This window comes from Camarhynchus parvulus, chromosome 13, assembly GCF_901933205.1.
Source record: "Camarhynchus parvulus chromosome 13, STF_HiC, whole genome shotgun sequence".
Classification (NCBI taxonomy): Eukaryota; Metazoa; Chordata; class Aves; order Passeriformes; family Thraupidae; genus Camarhynchus; species Camarhynchus parvulus.
In genome coordinates this window covers 12,219,647-12,242,665 of record NC_044583.1, presented here as the reverse complement: position 1 = coordinate 12,242,665, position 23,019 = coordinate 12,219,647, and the positions used below count along the sequence as shown (strand labels likewise).

The 23,019-nt window shown below is 44.5% G+C and overlaps 1 protein-coding gene across 2 annotated transcripts in view; it reads left to right on the top strand.

The window, feature by feature from the left end:
• Nucleotides 1-6,433: 6,433 nt before the first annotated feature.
• The window catches only part of GLRA1 (glycine receptor alpha 1), a 35,126-nt gene continuing 18,540 nt past the window's right edge, over nt 6,434-23,019 (top strand). The window contains exons 1-2 of one of the 2 annotated variants that reach the window (XM_030957389.1): nt 6,434-6,489; nt 20,900-21,030. In XM_030957389.1, the coding sequence (XP_030813249.1) occupies nt 6,434-6,489; nt 20,900-21,030 (187 nt within the window). Of the gene's footprint in view, nt 6,490-20,899; nt 21,031-23,019 lie in introns of those variants that run through there. The other variant, XM_030957390.1, reaches the window with a different exon arrangement.

Sequence of the window (23,019 nt, the reverse complement as noted above, 5' to 3'; positions counted from 1 at the left end):
CTTAAATAATAATAATAATAATAACAAAAAAATGCATCTTATTTCTTTCACTCCAGAAGATAAATTTTGCTGCTTGGTCCTGTGAGTGAATTGGGGCATGTAAGAGGATGCTCCTGTATCCAAGCATTTGGACACTGAGGGGCCACTTCAGCATCACTGGCGTTTCTCAATTTCCTTTCCAACTCTGTCACTTGCAGTCAAACTTTTCCTCTAAAGGGTTCCACTATTAGTGTTTCCCACACACATTTTATTGAATTCACAATACAAGTGAAGCAATGAATGTGTTCAATGTATTTGTTTCCATTTATTTCCCTCTTTATCCTCCTATATATCTTTGGTTTGGGGCTTTTTTTTTTTTGTGAGAGGTGTGGGGTTTTTTAATTGAGCAATTATTGTTTTGCTTGTTTTTATTCCAAGACAACAGGAATGAAGAGGGTAATGTGAATAACTCCAGGTCAGCCCTGAATCCTTCTATACCTCTGCAAAACCGGGTGCCTGCTCACAACAAAATAAATAGAGGGTTTGCTTCATTTAAAAGCAAGATAAAGGGTAGAAAAGTTCAATTTCCCACAGCACTTGAGGGCAGCTAGGGCAGGAGCAATGGGCTTCACAACACTAAAAGGTAAGAGAATATTTCCTACAACTGAAGAAAATTTCCAACAACTTCCAACAATTGCTGGCAAGACTGGCTGTAAAAGTAGCTTTGGCTTCTTTTCATTCACATAGTAATGTAACCAAATAAAGATTTGGTCAAAATTTTTGAAAGAAATTATACTTCTGGATTTTTGGGAATTGCCTGGTAATTGTTCTGTACAGGTCAGAAACAATTAACCTAAATCCTGCAAGCTTCTAGTGGGAGTGTAATTTTCTTTTAAGATTGCACTGTAATTCTAGCAGTGGGATTTTTGTAGGGCTATGAGGTCCTTGCTGCTTTCTTACTGCAAGACACTACATAAATTGTAACCATGACAAGCCTGTGATCCTCAGCAAGACTACTCACAGCTCAAGTGTCATTATGTGACACACGAGATGGAAATTTATTAATAACTCAGCACTCCTAGGGGGAAACAACCATTCATTCTTTTTTATTTCCTCTTCCTCAGGGATTACTGCCTTAACCTGGACATGGGAGGACAAGCACACATTCAAATCATGTTGCACAAAGTGAGATCTTTGCTTGGCCTCCTGCATGACACTGCAAAGTGTGTCATGAAGTCATCCCAGCCCAGGGCTCCACTGCCCTCCCAGAGTCTGTGATCACAGGTTGGATGTCACCAGGCTCATGGAGCCCATGTTTCTCATGATGAGAAATCAGCTCCTACTCTACTTGCCAAGAAATAAAGTGCCCAGGAGTGGGAAGGTCAAGGACAATCCATGGAACTGCTCTGTCTGCAGAGGACCTTGTAGGGCTGAACTTCAAATAGAGTTAGACTTGTAATTTGAAAAACACGTGGGGTAATAGGCTGTCAAACAGTGATATTTGCTCTGAATTTCAGTCAAAAATATCAATCACCTACACCACAAATCCCTCACCTCCATCCCTTGTAGCCTTCCAGTCTTGGGCTGCTGTATTCCCCATACAAGACACCAGTGGTTGTTTTCCAAAAAGCCAATGCATATCAAAAGAGAATTTATCAAATTTTTCATCAGCATTCAATTCTAAAAGTATTTTTAGACTATGGATACTTCCAAAAGTAGTGGAAGGTGGACCTTTCCATTAGTTCCAGTTAATTCTTTCATCTGCACATCTTTTAAGAATCTTTTTCTGCACTTTATTGCAGAAACACTTTATGGTGTTATTTTACCAGCAATTACTTTCTTAAAAAAAAAAAAAAATCCAGGTTCTCAAGTTTCTAAGAAAATTGTGTTTACTTGAACCATCTTGCATAGAAATAGCTTACTCGACATGGAAATTAGCTGAATAGGAAATTACTTTATAGAACCTTGTAAAATTCTGTGAACTTAACTCTAATTTAAAATTTGTTTTTCATTTGCTCAGTGTCAAAAAGGCAAGTAGTGCTGCTGTAGCAATTTGAATCTCTGCCTTGGGAAGCAGAATCCAAGTTCTTGGGGCACTGTTTCCTCATTAGCCATTCTCCAAAGAACAAACTGACAATAATGGATTTTGTATTCCCAAGATAATGTTGAGTGTACTTTACTGCTGTGCTGGCCACCTCTTCACCAAAAATCCTGTCATTTATCTGGGGAAGGAAGGCAGTGCATGGTCAGCTTGAAGGAGTTTATCACCAGGATGAATTTATTATCAGAATTTGAATTCTAAAAAGCAAGAAGAGACTAAAATGAGTCTACCTGCTGTAAAATCCAGAGACGGAAAGCAGATCAGGAATGAAATCAACTTGCAGTTGTGAATGAATCTTTAGGTTAATTCTCAGCATAGAGTGCATGGTCACCTCATTACAGAGTGATTTCCAGGGCATTCTGTGTTCTCCTTTAAGCAATTCTATCAACTATCAAAACCAAAATTAAGCCATAGCCTACCAGGAAGAATAGTTTTCTTCACAGAAAAGAATTCTCAAAGGGAAAGGATCAGGGAGGAGCCACATAAAGGAAAAACTGATATTCCCCGACTTTTATCAGTCCTCATGCACACCCTTCCCAGTAGATGTCCCCAAGTTTTAGTTCAGTGCTGAAAAACAAATTAAAACCATTATCTTTGTGGTGTCTTACATTGAAGAGAATCCATCCCTCACGGCCCAGAGAGAAGATGACAAAGAATCTTCCCAGACAATTTCACCTACAAGAGAGTTTTACATGACTCTTCTACTTTGAAACTAAAAACAAGAACAAGATGAACATGCAGCAGGTAATTCTAGGAGCCTCGTTTGACATAATAAGTTATCTTCAACTCTGTAATTTGTGCAAGTGCCACCAGAGAAAGACTAATGCCTTTCAAAACCATTTGGACTCTGCTTGAAAAGCAGCAGACCTGGCAAGTGAACCTTTCCCCTAAAAAAACAAATCACAAACCACAAACCACTGCAGCAAATCCAAGCAGAAAGCTAAAACCTGGTCTAAGAGGGAGCCAAGACAGAGAGAACCCAGCGAGAGAAGTACCTGACGACAAGGGTGACTTAAAGTAACAGTGATAAAATTGATTGCAGACATTATTCGATCTCCAGGCCTATTTCCACTTTATCTGCCCTTAACTTCTTGGAGAACAGAAGAAAATCTAAATATCTGACATGGTACAGAACAAATGTGGGAAACTTCATCACAGATATCTACAGATGAAAGAACATCAGGAGCTACAGAACACAGAAAGTACAGATGGGTGTCAATGAGGCTGTTTCTGGAATCACCAGGGTTAAATCAGAGGATGTGAATTCCAAGGATCTGAAATCATCCTGGCCCAGGCCTGACACATTCACACAGCACAGTACAGGGCACTGTACCAAGGCAAGCAGGTAAGAGTGAGATAGCACAGCACAGACAAAAAGGTAAAGCAGAATGTGTGGGTACCTTTGGAGTCATCCCAATAAGACATATAAAGATGCAAAACTTCTATCCCTAAATTCACATTTACTTTTTACTCCCTGGTCTAAATTGCCTCAGTGCCTAGACCTGGTCCAAATCTCTGTTGCAACCTGGTTTTTCCTCCATTTCTTCAAATATCAAAGCAAATAATGCTCCGGTTTCTCTCCAGTAGGAAGAAATATTTAAATATCAGCTGAAGAGTCCTTGGGCCCCCTGGTCACCATCACCACCAGGAGAGATGACAGCAAAGCAGAGAAGTTCTTTCCCTGGGAAAAGCAGTTTTGAGACCCTTCAACACTGACAGCCAAGAAGTCACTTTATTCTACATAAATACAGATTTATCTGCTTTTTTGATCTTAAGCACAGCTCCCCTGCTCCCCTGGCCCAAGAGAGTGCAAAGGCAGCAAGTGGGGACAAGACGAGACAAGCCCAGATTCCTTTGGTATAAAGATCAAACTTGCAAGCAAGGGAAATATCACATGAGACATTCCTATCTCCTACAGAGTCCATTTCCATTTCTAAGAGAACAAGAAGGCTGACAGCCTCTACAATTAACCCACAGATGCCAAGAGACAAGAGATGATTCTGCTTCCTGCTCTTTGTACTGCTTCCCAGTAAAAAAAAAAGCAAAACAGAGAAAGATCATTTCTTTGCTGCTGTGTGGGTCCTGTTAACACTCTCGGTCTGGAGCTCCTCCTCTGGTCTGTCAGCACACGGGGGGCTGGAAAAGCACAGCGACAGAGGCTCATCCATGTGGGGACAAATGTCAGGAGAGAAGGGACAGCGAGGAGCCAGCAAGCAGCAGGCAGGGAGTGCTGCATGGAATCACGTCCCCAGGAATCTCCATGAGGTGAAATCAGAGCCTGTTATTAATCTATCCAGACACTGAGACCCAGGAGCTGGAGTAAATCCGATTAAATTCCCACTGTACCAGTGGCTAGAAGCCAAGCAGGTCTTTCTTTTCTTTTGAATGGTGACCCAAAGGATATTTCTGTCTGCTTCACTACTTAAACACACTGATTTAAAACAAAACATAATCAAAACAAAAAGAAAACCAAAACAAAAAAAAGAAATCAGAAGATCAAAAACATCAGGTGGTGTTTTTGAGATCCTTTGAGATGCAACTCAAAAGGAGATGAAAAGCATCGTTATTTCCCAGCCTGGAGGGGCTGCAATAGTGGTGGAGAAAGCAGTCCCTCCACCCTTCAATGTGGGATAGGAAGAGTCCTTGAACAGATTAATGACAGCTAAACAGGGGTTAAAAGCAAATCTTTGCCGTGGGGAGTTTTGCAAAGCACAGGACAAATAAACAAAGCAGAACTTAAAGAAAAATAATCCCAATACAGTGGGACAATAGAGAAGAAAAGGAAATTAATCCTGGATTATTTAAGAGAGCTAAGTTTCTCAATTCTCAGAAGTTGATGAGAAGCAGCAGAGTGACGCTGACAAAGTGACCAAGGAGCCCAATCCTCCCCGCCCCGACCAGCAGCTCAGCACCCTGCGAGCACAGCTGGAGCTGTGATCAGAAACTACTGAAAGCTCCTTACCTGCCCTGGCCTTGATGGCTCTGGTGTTTGCCAAAGCTCTTTGAAAAACCAATAGCAAAAGACCAAAAATAACCAATCAAACAAAACAAAGAGAAAAAGGAAAAAAAATTACTAAATCAAAGCTAAACAACAAAAGAAGCACAACACAGAGATGTTCCTTAAAAGCCAACAGCAACATATATCAGCTGCCAGCCAAGCAGATCTTCCACGAGATGGAGATTTAAGGCACGTTTCGCTTGCCCTGTCAAGGGAGACGATTTCAGAGACTTCTTAAAAAGACAGCAATTCGGATTAAAAAAACTGAAATAAACCAAAACGTATCAGCGCTTTAAAGGTTAACGGCCTCTGCTGAACAACATGCGTTTATCCAACCACGTCCTAGAGTAGTTTTTTCAGCCCTGAGACCAATGAGCACAGCTAAGAGGAGGGCCTTGGGATGGTGGAGAGGCTGAGTTACCCCCTCCCCTCTGCCTTCCCTTTCTCCACCTCCCCCTTTTTTTTTTTTTTTTCCTTCTTTTCTGTCTTTTTTTTTTTTTTTTTTAGTTTAGTAAATTAATGCAGCAAGAAACTCCCAAGATCTGGCGAGTCCTAGCAGGGGAGAGAGGGCAGAGGGGAGATGAGATGCATTAGGAGGACACTGAGCCACTTTCTTTCCGAGCACAATGGAAGTGCTTCCCAAGAAACTTCCCCTTCGCTCCCCTCCGCTCTAGCCCTGAGCGATGGGACACCTTCCCTACAGCGGCAATAACTTATTCGGGAGGAAAACAGCCCAGGAAGCAGGAATCAACAGCAGCCAAACGGCGGGCAGGAAAGCGCCACAAGCGGGACTGCAGCACGGCTCCACACTGACAAATTCCTGTGGATGTAATTAGGAGGACACCCCGGCCAGCAGCGGAGATTAAACCCAGGGTTCTTGAGGGTCGTCGTGTCCCCCCACCCTCCCACCTCACCGCCAGCACCCTGATGGCAAACCTACACCCGCTGCCGCCGCCCCTGTCGCCAGCCTGATGTCCGGAGCGACATCCCGCTGAAGGGAGGGTTCCGTGCGGGCAGCCCCGGCCCCGAGCGGCGCTGCAGCGGCGGTGGCGGGGGCTCCGGCGGAGGAGGGCCGAGCCCAGGCGGGAGCGGCGCCGCTGTCCGCGGTGCTGAGCGGGCGCGCACCGGGCGCTGTCCGCGGTGCTGAGCCCGCCCGCCGCTGTCCGCGGTGCTGAGCCCGCCCGCCGCTGTCCGCGGTGCTGAGCGCGGCCGTGCCGGGGCTCTGCCGCTCTCCCCACCGCTTCTCCCCAAGTGCCCGGTTACTTTATTGGCCAACCCCACCGGCCCACCCCTCACGGAGTACAAAAAAAAAAAAAAAAAAAAAAGACAACAACACGACAGCGAGAGCTGGAAAAATGTGCAACGTCAACGCGCTCGGAGTCTACGTGTGGGAGACGATCGTTTTCTTCAGGTAAGGCTCGGCTTTACGCGAGGAGCGCGGCTGGGCACGGCACTCAGCCCAGCTCGGGGCACAGCCCCTGGGCACGGCCCCTGCCCCCAGCTTCCCTTTGCCTCCCCTCGGTGCCCCCGGACTCGCTGTCACCCAGCCCCGGGCTCGGGACATTCGGCGGCTCGCGGAGTTACTCCGTTTAATTAGCACCGCAATCTCGCTAACCGCAGTGCTGAAAACACCGAGCCCGGCTGCTTGCAAAGTGACAGCTAGTGGCGGCTGGCAATGCTGCACTTGAATTTGCCCGGGTAAATATTCCCACCTTGCCCCCTCCCCATGCTCAGATTGCAGGTGAGTTCCGTGGGATGCTTCCACTGCCTGCCTCTGAGGGCTCACCCTCTGTTCTTAGCTGGCGGTGTTTAAAATCACCGAAAGCAAAGAATAATCTCCTTCCTTCCCAACTTATTTTTTTCTCTTTCATGCTGTTTTGAATATTCTTTCTTTGCAGAATCTAAATGAAAAGCAAAGGGGGTTGGGGGGAGCTTTTTCCAATTATGCCTATTATCCCCCAGCTGTATTTTGACTCTGGTTTAGATGTGTTCAGTTTCTCATTAAGGCTAAGATAGAAGGAACAGCTTTAGTCTTAAAGAATTGCTTCTTGTCCATCTATCCTTGCAGTGCTTTTATTAAATAGAAAAAGGATTGGACAGCAGAAGCTTCTATATTTCAATGAAAAATGCAGCCTGCTGTAGCAAGTGAGAGACACCAGATATAGGCAATTGGAGAAAAAACAAACCCTGTTTCATGATCTGAACTTGCTCATCAGTCTCAGCCTTCCATTCAGTTGCATGGCTCTCACTTCTGTGTTTTGCCAAAGTCTCATCTCGTAGTTTAATGTGAAAACATAGGCATTACATGCTTAAAATCACTGGCATAATACTCATTATTTTATGAATCACAGCAGCAGACCAGTACTGGCCAGACTTTGAGCTAACATTCTATTTCCTTTTGAACATAAAAGTCTTTCTAGATATAAAAAAATGGAACATCCCCACTTGTTCCTGTAATTCCACAGAAATTCAGAGACAGCAAGATTGTCTCATGAACTCAAAGCAGTAATTGTTTATGTTAGGTAAAACAAGAGTTCTAGAAATAACTAAAATCACCAATCTCTGAGAAGCAGTGCCCAACAACCAACACTTCAGAGCCATCCTTTCTCATCTCAGTCACAAGCGTATTGCAGCCCTGCAGGACACAGTGGGATGGGCTGACAGGGAGCAAATGGATGTGCAATAAACTCTTAGTTCAACAGTGGGGAAGAGTGGGTTAAAAAACAAACAAAACAAACAAGACTAAACAACACAAACACCAGAAAGCAAAAGGAAAATCACATAATTGAAAAAAAAAATAGTATTTCCAGGCTTGCATTTGCTACGTCCCTGGTACAGAAATGCCAGAACAGTGAAACTGATGCACACTCGTCCTGCAGATCCTGCTCACACTTGTGCTCCATCACATCACACATGTGAGCACTGACAGGTCCCCAGGACATCCATCACAGTCATGGGCAATCCAAACCCCTGGTAAACCAGTCACTTCAGATTCTAATGCAAAGGTTCATAATGTTATAGGTTATACACAGACATATGTGGTATTACATCATATTGCATCCAAAAGTTATTTCTGGAATTTCAATTTCCTCAAAATCAACATTTAAAAATATTCAAAAATGCTTTAACACAATTACAGGGAAAGGATGAAATCAAATTGGTTTACATACTGCAATAATGTTTTAAATACATTTAAAAAAACAACAACAAAACAAAAAATCAATCAGTAATTCTTGCCCAGAACTGACTCTACACACTGTTTTTCTTTTTTTCTCTCCCACCCTGTTATGCATTCAATTTATTACAGGCCAAAAATCTACCAGCCTTTCTAGTCCAGGAATAGCTTTGCTATTTCAGTTTCAGTAAGAGAAGTTTATTAATTAACAGTCATTCATAAATTATGTGTGCCAATTACTCCTACTCAAACTCAGTCATACATGATGTTTAACAAACTCAAAGCTGATAATCCAATAATCCATAAGAGAAGTATGCATAAATTTAAATTACAGAGTACACCACGCTTTATTGTCAGCCTGTCAAAGAGAATGCATTCTATGTTAGCATATATACCACACAAATATATATATGAAAAAAATAAGAAAAGAAAAAGAAAATCTAACATTCCAAGGAAAATTATATACACCCAATATAGGAAAAACAAGCCAATATAGAAATAAGGCTAGATTTGTTGCTTAACAGAAATATCCTCCACCAGCCATTTAAAAAACAAGACCCCATGGGAAAGAGTAACAGCTGGTGTGTGAATGCAAACATTATGGTACTGCCAATATAATATTTGTTTCTGTTCCAGTTGGGGTGTTTTAGAAGGAATTTGTGATATGTGCCTTATTCTGACATGTCTTTCTTTATGGAAGATCACTTCCCATCCTGCTACCTGCCTCCTCAGACTGCAGTCACATAGCTGTGACTCAGGCTTTTACTGGGAACCTGGGCAGGGATGGGAACTGGGCTGGGATACGAAAACAGCTTGTTTGGCCAAGCTTTCCTTACAGCTATCTAGATAAAGCAAAGTGCTAGTTCTTTAAAATAGATTGGACAATTTGGGGCAAAATTGGACGCAGGGATTTCCAGATGTCCTGCTTATATCTGTGGAGACATTTACAATCAATCATTCTCCCAAAGTCTAACTACACACCCTGAGTGTTCAGCTGTGAATTCCTTCATGCAGAACAAAATGCTCCCTTATCCTGGACTTTCTGTGGTACCATTGAATTTTCATAGCTGTAATGGTCCAGAAACACCACTGCACAAGCTGGAGGTAGGAATGCACCTTGTCAAATAAGAAAAGATGCCCTAGAACTGACCCCTTACCCAAATGGACACTGTGAGGCTTTGAAAACCTCTGGGCCTGATTTTGGTCTTAATATCAGGAATCAGCAGCACGACCTTTGTGACACAAGATCAGGGTTGGCCCCTTCTGAACAACGATCTGTCAGCTTGCAGGAGTGATTCCAGGCAACTGCTCCAAGTGACTCACAGGCTAAAGGTTGCTGCCAGCCTCAGTCCCTATTGGATTGCTCCACCTGGCCTGTTTCTATTCCCTCCTGTCAGTAACAGAGCTCTTCATTGCCAGTTCATAAACAATAAGAAGGTGCCACTGAGAACATGAAGCCTCAACTTTGTGGGAAAAAAAAAAAACCTTCTAAAACAGTCTTGGCAAGTAAAGGGGATGATTGGCTATCTCTAAGGCTCCTGCTATAGCTCTGCAGGGAGAGGTAACATTACAGAGTGAAGCTCCAGCCTGAGACTTCCAGAGCCACAAGATAAATGATGTAGCAGATGTTGTCAATAGTCGCAGAATATTTTCCATTCTAATAAAATCCACTAGAAGTTGTGCCTTATGACCTGTTGTGTCTCTGCAGAGTCCCTCATCTCCATGAAATAAAAGTGATTTAGCAAGTCTTGGACCAGATGGTTCTAAGGATACTCTTCAGCTGCTTTGGTCTGCAACCTTTAATAGCCCCATTAGAGACCCTGCTAAAAAGGTTACAGAGCCAAGGTTTGAAAATGTGACCATGTAGACAATTCTAGAAATCTTTGTAAATCATTCTGTAAAGAAAGATTAATTTTGTGTCATTGCAGTAAAAGCACAAAATGTCTGGGACCCTGCCTTCTGCAGGGACTTTGATCCATCCATCCTGACTCTTGCATTTAAGACAAATCAACGTAAACTACATGAAACATTTTCTGACAGCCCAGTCTTAACCTTCTTCTTAGCCAGACAGCTGCCTTAAACAACTCCAGAGCTGCTCTGTGGATGGTTCAGAGCAGAAGACAGGCTCCACAAATGTCTGTGAAAAAAAAAACATTCTTTCCCCACCCCAGCTTAGGTTGGGTACAAAGAGCAGGAAAACCCTAAATAACCAACTTGTTTATCAAAACCATTACAAGGAATGTTGCTGTTTCTCAATGGGCTAATAAAATACCCTTGGTGTCTGGGGCAGTGGTGCTGTGCAGATTTTAGGTAATGCAGCCTGGCTGTCCACCTTGGCTCGCTCTGAACGTTACCCCACACTGCAGCAAGTCCCACTGGCAGAACACAGATTTACTGTTCAAATAACTGTTCTCAGAGCTGCTGCTTCTGAGAAGAGATTGAAGGAAATGGTCAGACCCTGCCCTTACATGCAAAGGCACTACAGAGACTTCCTCCAAAAACAACAATTTAGGCACGGGAATTCTTATTCTCCTTCTCCCATTAGAGGTGTTGGAGATCCTTAGGTATTAAGCAGGTCAGCAGCCCTCTGACTCTGAGTGTCCCAGATTTAACAGCACAGGAAAAGGCTCAGGAAGTTCACTCTGCTGCTGACCAAGTGATTCCCGCCAGAAAGGAAAGTTCTCATAAGCAACAGCACAGGGCATCTCCCCTGGTCCTGGGCAAACACATCCCTTGTGGGCTGAAGAAATTCATCTCACCAAACCCTCATGAGCTGACCTGGATAGAAGAGGATCTCAATGTCTGAATTAAGAAGTTAATCAATGTCCAAAATTAAATTACTTTATTATCCCAGCACTGAGCAGCAATCGTTCATCTGCAATAGGAAAGCAGCAGATAGGCCTGTTCTCATTTCATCCCAGCATGCAGCTTAAAAGGACTCTCCAAATTCCAGTGTCAAAACAAGGTGTCACACCACCTAATGAATAGAATTTCTATTTAGGTACTGATGAAAGACAAGGGTCTTATAGAAATAAATCATGCTTTAAAAATCACACTAACTCACAACATTCAATTATGTCAAATCACATCACCTATTCTCACTTGCTTATTTTCTATAACCTGGAGCTTTTCTGAGATCCCAAAGTGATCGATGTTAAGACAACAGATAGGCTGTTTACAAATTATGACTTCCATCTGGTTTATTTGCCTGTATCAGCCCTCACTGTTGTGGCACATTAAATTAGGGTTTCACTATTTCCCGTAAATTGCCCTTTTGCTCTCATTACCTGGCATGTTTCTACTGACCTTCATCTATCAGCAAGAGCACAAATTATTTGGTTTTTCATGAACTATGGTTAGACCTGTGCACCTCACACCTTCCAAGAGAAAGCATTCATCACAAGTTTTCAAAAGCTGAAAATGCCATTAAAAAAATCCAACATCAGCTTGGGATATGTGAAGCAAAACGGAAAGAGTGAGAGAAGCAGGAATTCTTCCTGCAAGGCACTGGAAGGATCAGCAGCAGCCATGCCTAGAAAACTCAACACCAGATTGACTGCTGCCTTCCAGACCTACTTGCATAGCCCAGGAAAGAGCAACTTTTGCATTGTACCAGCATAATAAACTAATGCTAATTCAACAGGTCACTACCCTTTAAAGAGACAAAGAATTCGCCGATTTCTTTTCCCTCACCCTTTCCCCAAAGTATCCAAACAATTTACATTTGTGTTTACAAAGGCAGACAGAACAGGAACCATTTCCCTCCAAAGGAAGTTGTTTGCATTGGGATTTCTTAGCCAAGATTGGTGCAAAATGTCACAGTTCCCTTCCCCTCTGGGGAAAGTGCTGATACAGTCCAGCTGATCTGGTGTTATCGATCCCATACACACCTCCAAGCTGCTCTTAAATCCCTCTGATGCTTCAAGAGACTAATGCACAAAAACTGAAAAAATCCAGAAATACAATATTTGTCCTCCCCTCAGCAAGGCCAAAGCCCAGAGGGGGCCTGCAGTGAACAGAAATAGATGGAGGCAGATGCACCCATTGTTCACAGGAGCTGAGCTTTGCCCATTGTGCAGACAATTAGTTCATCCATACAGAGCACCACGGAGAGCTGCTGATTTGGGGACTGCACCACATCTGCCTGGTGCATGGGCACCATTGGCATCCTGTAAATACATCTCTGCTGGGTATAAGTGCCAGCAAAAAGAGCAGCAGAAATCTTGATTTACCAAGCCTCTCAAAATTTAGGTTTTGAGAGGGAGGGCAAAATATAAGAAAATACTTTAGCACCCCTGCTTTCCTTTTGATTCCTCCCTCTTCATTCTTCCATTGAGGCTCACAGCCTGATAGAAATAAAACAAAATAAAAGAAATAAAAGAAGACAAAACACCCAAATGCCTTAGCAGCCAGCCAAGGAAGCCTCCTGTGTTTATCGGTGCCTCGCTGTGGGTGGGAGAAGAGGGAACAGAGCACCGGGGGGCTGCCAGCCCGGGAGTGTTGCATGGCTGGAACAGCAGGGCTTGCAGTGCCATCAATCATCCCCGGCTGCCTTCAGAGCAGAGCTGCTGCCAGCAGCTCCCCAGCCCTGCCTGCGACCACTCGCCCAGAATGCAAATCCCGCGCCCAGCCCCGGCAGGGCCGGAGCGAACACAAATCAATTAAACGGCAGCACAAGGGGGATCAGGGCTGGATCAGTCGGGCTCAGCAGCAAAATGCGGCTGAGCCAGGAATCCTGCAGGAAATCCAAACAAAATCATGATTTTCTCGCCTTTACTTGTTTTCTTCCAATTTTGTTGGTTTTATTCTTTTGTTTCGGCTGATGCCCGTAAAAAGATGCATTGTATAAAGCCTTGAGCAGAGACCCCCTCCTCCTCTCTTTTATGGGGGAGTTACAAAACCTGAAAGCTTGCAAGGGCCAGCTGTTATCAGCACCCTTTAAAAAAGCCTTAGCTCCAAACGTCCCTGCTGGTGACTGTGCAATGTTGGTTCAGTCCCCCATTATGGGAGTTCAGTCCCCCATTACAGCAGGACATGTTCACCACAGGTATCACCTCAGTGAGGAGTGGAGAACCTCTGGCGTGCTGGGTGAGGGAACCTCTCCTGATAACAATTTTGTCCACAGCCTGTCTTCACAAAGTGACTTTCTGAGGGGTATGTTTACAATCCTGTCTCTGTTTGCTCCCAGTGCTTCACCCTCTGGAAGCACTGCTGACCAGGGTAATAGCTGCTGGCACACCCACACACAACACAGAATTCTTTCCTGCACCAGCTCTCCCAAGATCTCATTTACAACCCAAAATGTGTGTCTCCCACCTCTCCTGCCACCCCATGGGCCTGGGAATTGTAAGTATTGTCCAGCTTCCATCCCCATCCATCACACCCTGACACAGAGCTGTGGACTTTGAAATCATCTCCCAGCAGTGTGGCTGACAAAGCAGCAGCCTCATCAAACACAACTTGCTCTCCTGCACCAGGGCTGAAAAAAATGGAGTTTGGTTTCTTCAGTTCCCTGACGAAACAAAGAGTGAGGAGGAGAAAATCCCTCCTGGGTAGGGAACCCAGGGCTTAGCCATTCCTTCCAGAAGTTACACTTCATTATTACTCATGAATAAACTGATAAATTACACCAGGAATCACAGATGGCACAAAGAGAACACTCAAGTCCAGCAGAGCATTTGTGTTGCAATTACAATGATCAATTCCATCAGAAAACATCAACATGAGTGCTCTCATCACACAACTCATTTTACACAGCACAGATTTCATCAGAGAGCCCCAGTTTTACCACGGGACCCCCAGTTTTGTAGGTAGGTTACACAGGTTAGCTCAGGAGACCTCTTCAAAGGATCTGCAGCAAAAAGTTCGATTCAGAAGATAAAATCCACCAGCACTCTGAACTACATGTCATATCCCTTAAAAGAATTCTATTCATACCACTTCTGATTTAGCAAAAAAAGTTACAATATCCTTACCCCACCTTAACAAGCAGCATAAATCCTTAAAGTAAAACTAATTTTTAAAAAGCTGCTGTAGGGAGCTATTTGAACTGATGGGAGTGACTGCAGAGCTATAGATAGAAGAGCACCCACGACTTCTCGGAATCCTCTGACACTTGTCTGGTCTGTGATCTAAAACCCTCTGACGTCAATTGAGGTTCCCATTGCAGCTCTCCATCCAAACACCAAATCAGGAGCACATCAGCAAAGAGAATATTGTTACCTAGATGATGAAGTTTCATCTTGTTAAGACGTTTTCCCCCTTTATTTACTGCCTTCAGGAGGGGCTGTTTATGCACAACTTTGAAAATCTGACTTAGCCCTCCTGACTTTAAAAGGAATATTGGAGTGTGTGTGTGTGAAGCTACAGACACATGCTTTTGTCTTTGCAAAGATGTTTTCTCTTTTGTTTTTCAACAAAAACCAAAAAGCAATTATAACTTTGGGTTTTTTTGTAAGCCTCTCAGTATAGGCACAGGTGAGAGTCAATGCTGGTGTTTGCTGGATTTATCTCACAAGTGCTTAAAACCTGAGCTTTGACTTGTGTTTCTCTGTTGTTTGAACTGTTTTCAGACCTGTCTCAGAGGCTTAGGATCATACAACCCCAGAAAGTCACTGCATGGGCTCCAAGAGCTATAGATGCTTCTGGAACAGGGAAGAGTTGAGAAAGTCACTAGAGATAATGCCTGTGGCTCAAAAATTAATTTAACAAACACTTTTTAGTATGTGATAAGCGAGAGTAACCACACAACAGCAATCCTTGTGAGGAGCAGACCCAGCACAAAACTGAGCATTATTCCCATACAATTTATTGGTCTCCCTGTGCTATTCCCAACCATATACAACATGCAGATTTCTCCTCCCCCCAGCCAATTGTCTAGTCATTTATTATTTTCTTACTGCTCTGTCCAGGCAGCGTCAGCAAATGTTCCAAGTGCTGGTGTCTTTCCATAGAGTTAATCAGTGTAATTGGGATGGTTTATAGTTCTGGACAGAGTGTTTTGCCATATTGCATAGGAGCCATGGGCTGCAGGAACATGGCAGTGGAGCACAGACACCAGAATGCTGCAGTCTGAAGAGATTTTTCTCACTCCAGTGAAGTTGTTACAGCTTTCCCTGGATGGGAATGACCACAGAGGGTTAATTCCCTGAGGTTCATGAAAAAGTGCCTCCCAGCTCCTCTCCTCAGGTACAGCCACAGGGACCAGTGACAACAGGGTGAAGGACCTTTGAGAGTGTTTTGGGATCCTTTGGGTTAAAACTTTAACTGATTACATCCTGTGACTACTGCAATGCAGTTACTTCTGGTGCAAGAGCTAGAACTGGTTTTAAGAGCTCTCAGCAGCAGAGCACAGCCATCCAGGACAGAAACATTTAACAAGCCTACTCTTCCTTTCCTGTCCCCATCCTTCTGCCACTAATGGAGATAAATAATAGCTCATTGCCCGTTTCTTTCTCAGAGTGAAATGTCTCCCCAGGTTCTCAATTTCCATATTTCTCCAGTCTCACAGTACATGTCCACTCTCCTATCCTGTTCCTGTACTCAGGCCTGCTCCCTGCCTCTCCTGCATGAACACTCCTCTGAATTAAGAAAACAACCACGTCCAAATCCCTTCCCATTCTGTGAGAATTCACTTTAAAAGTCCCCCCTGAGTACACCCCACACCAGGGGCTGTAACACACCAGCAGCTGGGCACGACCAGGGCATTGAGATCCCTACTGTGCAGCCAGCACATCTGTAACACTCTCAGCTCCTTCTACTCAGCACCAGGATAGGCCAAAAATTCAGTATTGGGGCTCTCTTCTCCCACACCCCTCCACTATTCCATCTCCTTTCCACCTCTAATGCTGCAGGCCAGAAATTCAGACAAGGTGATGGAGAAAAACAGGCAGGCAATGAGTTTCATCCTATTTAATTGAATTGCATATCAATATTGATTGTGCTATTAATTTTGATAGTAAATCTAATCATTAAAATAAAAAGTCTGCTTGCAGTCTCTGCCAAGCCTTCCCAGCAGGGGTCTGGCAGCATTCCCCTCTAGATAACATGCTGGTGTGCAGTCAGAAATAAACGTCTGGGTGCAGAGTTTAGGGCTGCCCCTCTTTCTTTTCAGGACAATCTGTCCTTCCTGCTGCAGAGGAGAAGAGAGAGACAGGCAGCCCCAGCATCCTCTGAATCCAGGCTGGGCTCTGCTGAGCTCCAGGGTCTGCTCTGTGCCTGGGGAGAGGGGTCAGGAGGAGGAAGAAGAGGCTGCACTGTTAATCATGGACAGCACAGTGCCTTTCTGTGCCCAGCTCTCTGATGTGCATCTGCCCCTCTCAGAGCCCACTGGAGTCAATAAAACAAAGCTGATGAATTCTCCCACATCCCCCTGCCCCAGCCTGGCTTTGGAGGTAATGGGGGAAGCAGTTATTCTGCACACCTCAGCCTGCCTCAGACCGGATGGATATTTCCCTCCTCTGGGATATTTCTTAAAGAACACATCACATCTGAAGGACAAACACGTGAGGCAGCTCACCCGAACGCTATTCCCAACACATCCCTGCCAAGGTTTCTGGCTTGCTGTGCTTCAAAAATAATAAAGACTCCAAACCAACCGCTTCAGAAACCTCTGAGCAGCACAGAACCAAGGTAGGGGTGACGTATCTTCTATATCTCCCCAACCTGCAGAGATCCCACTTCTCTGGAGCCACTGATGTGGCAGCACTTTACCTTCACAGAGACCTGAGCCTTCCACATTTTGCAGAGAGATATTTCCTTTGCAAACACTTGTTTGGCAACAGTTTGTTTCTGCTGCCAGACATGATTTTTTTGCACTCAGAATTAATGATTAACAATTAAATTCTTTGACAAGGGAATAGAGGCCCTGTGCTAATTAAATTCCTTCATCACTCTTCTTTGAAAAGAAAAAAAAAAGAAAAATGTATTTCTTAGTATCAGCATTCAGCCAGAACAGGGCATTTTGTGATGTTGGACTTAATTAGATGGACAACTATGGCCACAGCCAAAAAAAAAAGTACAAAAATAGTGCTCAAGGATCACACAAATGGGAGGAGGAAGAGAATGAAACAGCCAACTGGAGAGCCAGGAATCAAGTGAACAGACACATCCAGACTGCAGAAGAGCCACTGTCTAAACCAAATAATTGTTTATAAAAATATATCATCTGTTTAGCCGAAACAAAAAGATGCAGGCAGAGTAAACAGTGCCTGAATAGGCTGGGAAAAACCAGCAATAGGTGTCCTGCAAAGCTCTGTTTTAAGGGATGCAATCCTGGGCTGCTCATCGCCACCACTCTCACATCCTGCTCGTGGCTGGACCTCCCGGGGGCCTGCCGGTATCTGCTTACACACCAGCATTAATATCACACAAGATTATGCTAGTTCATCGACCCTTTGAAGAGATCCTTCCCATTGTAGCTGCTGTGATGATTGCCTGATGGCACTTTCTCAGCCAGATCCACTAGGGATTACAGCAGCATAAATAAGATAAGCCTCTGTCTGACTGCTATTAAAATGCTCGGCTCAGACAACTCTTACACCACTGCAAACTCCATCCTCAGTGGGTTTGTTACAGCCTTTGCCTCCCTTTGTTTATTCACAGAATAAGTCTTCTCTCTGAGCAACACAACAGCCCCCACTAAATTTCCAATTCTCTTCCAGTGCCAATAATTTTGGAATCACTCTGCAATTCCCCTCTCCTTGTCTCTGTGAGCCAGGAGATGAACAGTCCTGTGGGACTTTCAAGGGTGTTCTGGAAGGACTGAGGGATGGAGGAAATCCCAGAAAGCTCCCAAGGCAGCACATAAAGCACTAGTCCAGACAGACCTGGAAGAGAGAGGAAGCTGGCAGAATTTTTGGGTGCTGTCTGAGCAAAGCTGCCATTGCAAAGCTCAGCTGTCACAAGCAGAGTGAAGATTTTGGGGCTCTGTTAGACAGAATCCATCCACCTGGGGTGGGTCAGCCTCTCTGCAGCTCCCAGTGGTGTTTTCTGCCATTATTTCTAAGATAGAGAGTAGATTTATCTGCCTGCTTCTAGAAAGGCTGCTCCCTATGCACTGCTTTCTTGTAAATCCAGGGGGTGTCTAGTTTTAGGAAAGCATCTAGCAACCAAACAAACTGGGGGGAACTCAGAACTCGCCATTCCCAGGTAAAGCCACACACAGCCAGACAGATTTTAAACCATGCATCAAGCCACAGAAGCCTTGTGTGAGAGTTTCAGCACATCCCCAGGGGTGCTCCCAGGGACTGGTCACAGGGATGGGCAGGAAACTGCAGGAAGCAGTGGGGCTGTGAGAGGGTAGTCCTCTCCCAGAGCTTTCTGAGCTTCAGTTATCCAAAAATTTATTTCCATGCAGGAAGTGAGCCCATGAAATTAATTTATTTGCAGCTTTGATGCAGAAAGGATCAGAAAATGGCACCCAAGAAATACAGATTCACTCATTGGAAGTGGGGTGAATATATTGAGTAGAGGCTTTCACGCTGAATTTAGGGGAAAGATGAGCACGGACTTCTTTTGTTTTTTCTACCTCATTTTTTAAAACAAATGCCAGGGGAATTGCAATTTCTAATTATCTTTTTCCACTTAAAGATTATTAGATGCTTATTAGGTTTGTATTGCCTCTCCCCTCCCACACACATTTTCCATTTCCATATACTTCATCCAGTCTACAGTTAATGAGAAGAAATCAGTGTATTGCGCTGTCTGGCATCTTGCTGAAGTGGCAGAAGTCTTTGGTTACCAAGTCATTTGCTGCTTAATTGAAATCTTTTCTCTGGACTCATTGCCATGCAGACACTCCATTGGGATGCAGCAGTCAAGCCGGTATTGATTGTCCTCCCACTCCCAGCTTTCTTCTGCGTTTGCAAATCAATTGCACCCTGTTGCTTTCCTTCTAATAACAAATTAAATTAAAAACCATCACCCATTCCACAACCCCATTTACCCCTGAAACACATTGGTTCTGCTTTGCAGTATTTCCTTGGGGCAGAGATGGGGACAAGACAAGAAAGGAGGCATGGCTGTAGCAAGAGCAAGATGCACACCTTGTCAGAGAGAAAGAAGTGCAGCAGTCTGTTCAGAAATGGTCCAGTGGGGGAGTGGATTCAGTGTACAGAAAGGAGAGAATAAAATCCCAGTTTTAGGCTCTCACTGGAATTAATCTCCCCTCTTCACTGCAAATTAAACTGTTTTTAACAGTCAAAAATCCAGCAATCAGAGAACTCTGTGGCAACTTGCAAAAGGAGCCAGGCTGCAGTTGTGAGTTTGCAGGACTGAAAACCAAGGCTTGGCAAACCATTGCTGCTGACACCAGAAGAGAAAGTCAATGCAATGCAGTTACCAGATTCCTGATTTTGAAATTAAGCAGCCAAGCACTGTTGAATCCCATCTGTTTTTTTTTAAATTCTGAGGAATCAAATGGTTCAAAATGCTCTTACCAAGGTTTTATCAAGATAACATGTGTCTTTGGGTTTCAGTTCAAACTTGCATTGGAAGAGCCCATCTTTTAGGGAAGGATCACATTAATACCATGCATAGTTACAGTCCCAAATCCTTCCCAAAAGATCTTGTGTCAGTACTTAGCACTACTCCTGCAGGTCTGAGTGCTGCAATGCAATGCACCAGGCACCTGAACCCACAGGCTCATCCTAACCACCTTGCATAGGTGATTTGTGGGAGTTTTTGGATCATCTAGGGAGTTTTACTGAACACTTGCAGCCTGGGAAGAGGCTGCTGTTCAAATAGAAACCATAAATCCAGAGGGAGGGTACTGAATGGTGTCTGCTCCTGTCTAGGAAGTCAAACCTTCCTGCAAAGCTGAGAATGAGCACCTAATACCAAGAGTTGCTCCTCTGTAGATGGCAACAACAGATTTCCTAAGCACAGATCATCACCCTGCAGACCTTGCAGACTCCTATGGAGTCAGAAGGCACATTGCCAGCCATTGGTTTTGTCTTCTACAGAGAAATTCGTGATTTCACTTCCTGCCCCAGAGCCCACACAGGTCCCAGAAAGATTCCATTTCCTTTCATCTTCAACCCAACATGAGCAAAACTTCAGAATCACACTCCAGACACTCCAGTTCTGTGTTGAACTCAGACCCTGCATTGCAGGTACCAGCAGCAAAGGCTGGGCTGATCAGCAGAACCACCCCTCTCCCCTCCAGCCCCACAGGCTCTGCAATCATGTGATGCTCATTTAAAGCTCAAACTCCACATTTCTCTGATCCTACTTGCCTTTTGGAAAATCATACTGTCAGAGTACTGCATATGCTCCTTGCTATTTGCCCAGTAATTAAGCAGTAATTGCTGCCCAAGGCTAATCTCTGAGTGTATTTTACCTGTGGAGCTCAGCGCCAGAGTTCACATTTGTAATTTAGTGGCACACCAAGGAGCTATACCTAAACTCACAAAAGGATTTTCACTGCTCATCATCTCTCTTCTACTTTGGTGGCAGCTGGGATTCTGTATTTGGAGATGTTTGGGCTGGGCAAACAAATTAGCTGAGACCAGCCTCATTAGGAATTCACATGGGTACCCATCCTGCCTCAGCAGGAATAAGATGCTGACTGCTCTGTTTCTGGACCCCAAGCCCTCCCCAGCATGGGATACACACTGAAACCTCCTCTTTATTTCTACTTGCACAGCCTGGCAGCCTCCAAGGAAGCTGAAGCAGCAGCTCGATCTGCCCCCAAACCCATGTCTCCTTCTGACTTCTTGGACAAGCTGATGGGGAGAACTTCAGGATATGATGCCAGGATCAGACCAAATTTTAAAGGTATGCAAAAAAAACCCAGCTTTTTCTCATTTTGGCACTGAAAACTGCATCCAATCCTCATTAATATCTTCCTAATGCTGTATGAAATATAAATATTTATGTTCTTACCAAGTATGTATTATAAGGCTATTTGGTACATGGATCCCTGTAGATTTCTGGAAAGACATCAACAAATATCTGCTTAGAGTGGAAATAACCTTGTAAGAACTTCACATACAGTAAACATAGGGCCCCCCAATCCCTGCGTGGATCAGGGAATCTCAATGCATCAATCTCAATATAGCGATCAAGGATCCTATCGAACCAAGCAGTGACTGGCAGGGAGCTGAACTTCTTTAGAGGTAAAATCCCCAACTTTGCTTTCCCCTGGAGTCACTGCCCACAGCACCCACCAATGGCAGGCAATGCTCCCCCCTTACAGCCACTGCAGCCTCTCCCATCAGCTCCAGAGAAACCCCACAAGATGCCAGGGCAGCCCAAACCTACCCCTGTCCCCACAGTAAAGGGGCTCTTCAGCCCAGCACTGCTCTGTGCTCCCCACCCAAACTCCCAGTCTGCCCCATATTCCATGGCAGCCAAGCAGAACTGAATCAAGCCCTGGCAGAGGCAACAAAACCTCTTTTCTCCTCAAAACACTTCTAGCAAGTCTGGGGTCTTCTAGCAAGTGTGGGGTTTCTGGACGGCTTTTTCAACCTGGTCTAATGGAAGATGTCCCTGCACATGGCAGAGAGGATGGAACTGAAGGGTCTTTAAGGGCTCTTCCAATTCAAACCATTCTATGATTTTTTGTTTTCCTTTCTTTTTAACTGAGCTCACTTTCCCAGGGGCTCCTTGGCCCCAGATCACACCCAGAGATAAAGCAGAACCTGCTCCTCTCAGCCACTGCTCATCTCCAAAGCTCTTTTTATTCACTTCTTTTGTTTCCTGCAACCCGTTCCCTCTCCCCTGGAGCCACTGGCAGGGCTGACAGGATTCCCAGGACCCATTAATCACTGGTGACAGCATCTGGCACCCAGCTTTGAACAATAAACTCTGTGCTGGGCTTTTAAACCCAAAGAAAGGTGGGAACCCTGTGTCCCAGTAACCAGCCAGGCAACAGAGGACACTGCTGCTCTTATCCAAATGACAAGGAGTTAAAATACCACCCTGTAAACCTGCCTACCTCTAAATTATGCACACACACAAATTAAACTTTAATATTTAATGAAATGTATACATTCACTTCCTGCTGAATGCAGCTGTATTGCATTTTATTTGAGATAATTTAATTTCAGTTTTATTTCAATGAACTACACCTTCCCCTCAGGGCAGTTTTGCTGGCTTAGCCTCCCACACATAAATCAGGCTCCAATTTATATGGGAGGCATAGGAGGTGTTTTACAGAGCTTGGGGTTGTAGCTCTCAAAGCACATCATTTAAATTAACTGCAGTAACTCATAAGGACATTTTAATTGCTTAGATCTAAATGAAAATAATGCTGAAGATCCATATCAGATTGATTTTTGGGGAGGGGAAGATTAACAAAAAGAAGATTGCAGCTTTTCTGTAAATGCTGTAAAGTCTGGACTTAGCTGTGGATTCACATTCTGAGAACAAATATGTGGTATTTGGGTTTTCAGCTGGAGGATGAAGTCAGGAGCTCCAGCAGGGACAGAGAGGAGCCTGGCAGGGACCTCTCACCCAGGCTGTGCCCTCATCCCTGCTGCTGGAAAACTCCATTCCTCCACAGCTGCATCCCTGCAGAGAGGAGGAATAATTCAGTGGCAGGCAGGGAATTTTCTAGAGCCTCTCACAAGCTAAAAAATACCAAAAAAATCACCAAATCCTGCAGGGAGCTCATGGCTCACCTTGGACACACTGAGAAGAGCTCAGTGCCTCAACAAGAGCTGGGCTGCCCCAAGGAGCCTTCACATGCGCCCACCCCACCCTCAGCTTCATGTCAGCACTGGATCAGGAGCAGGGGAACAAAATATTCCACACCTGTCAGAG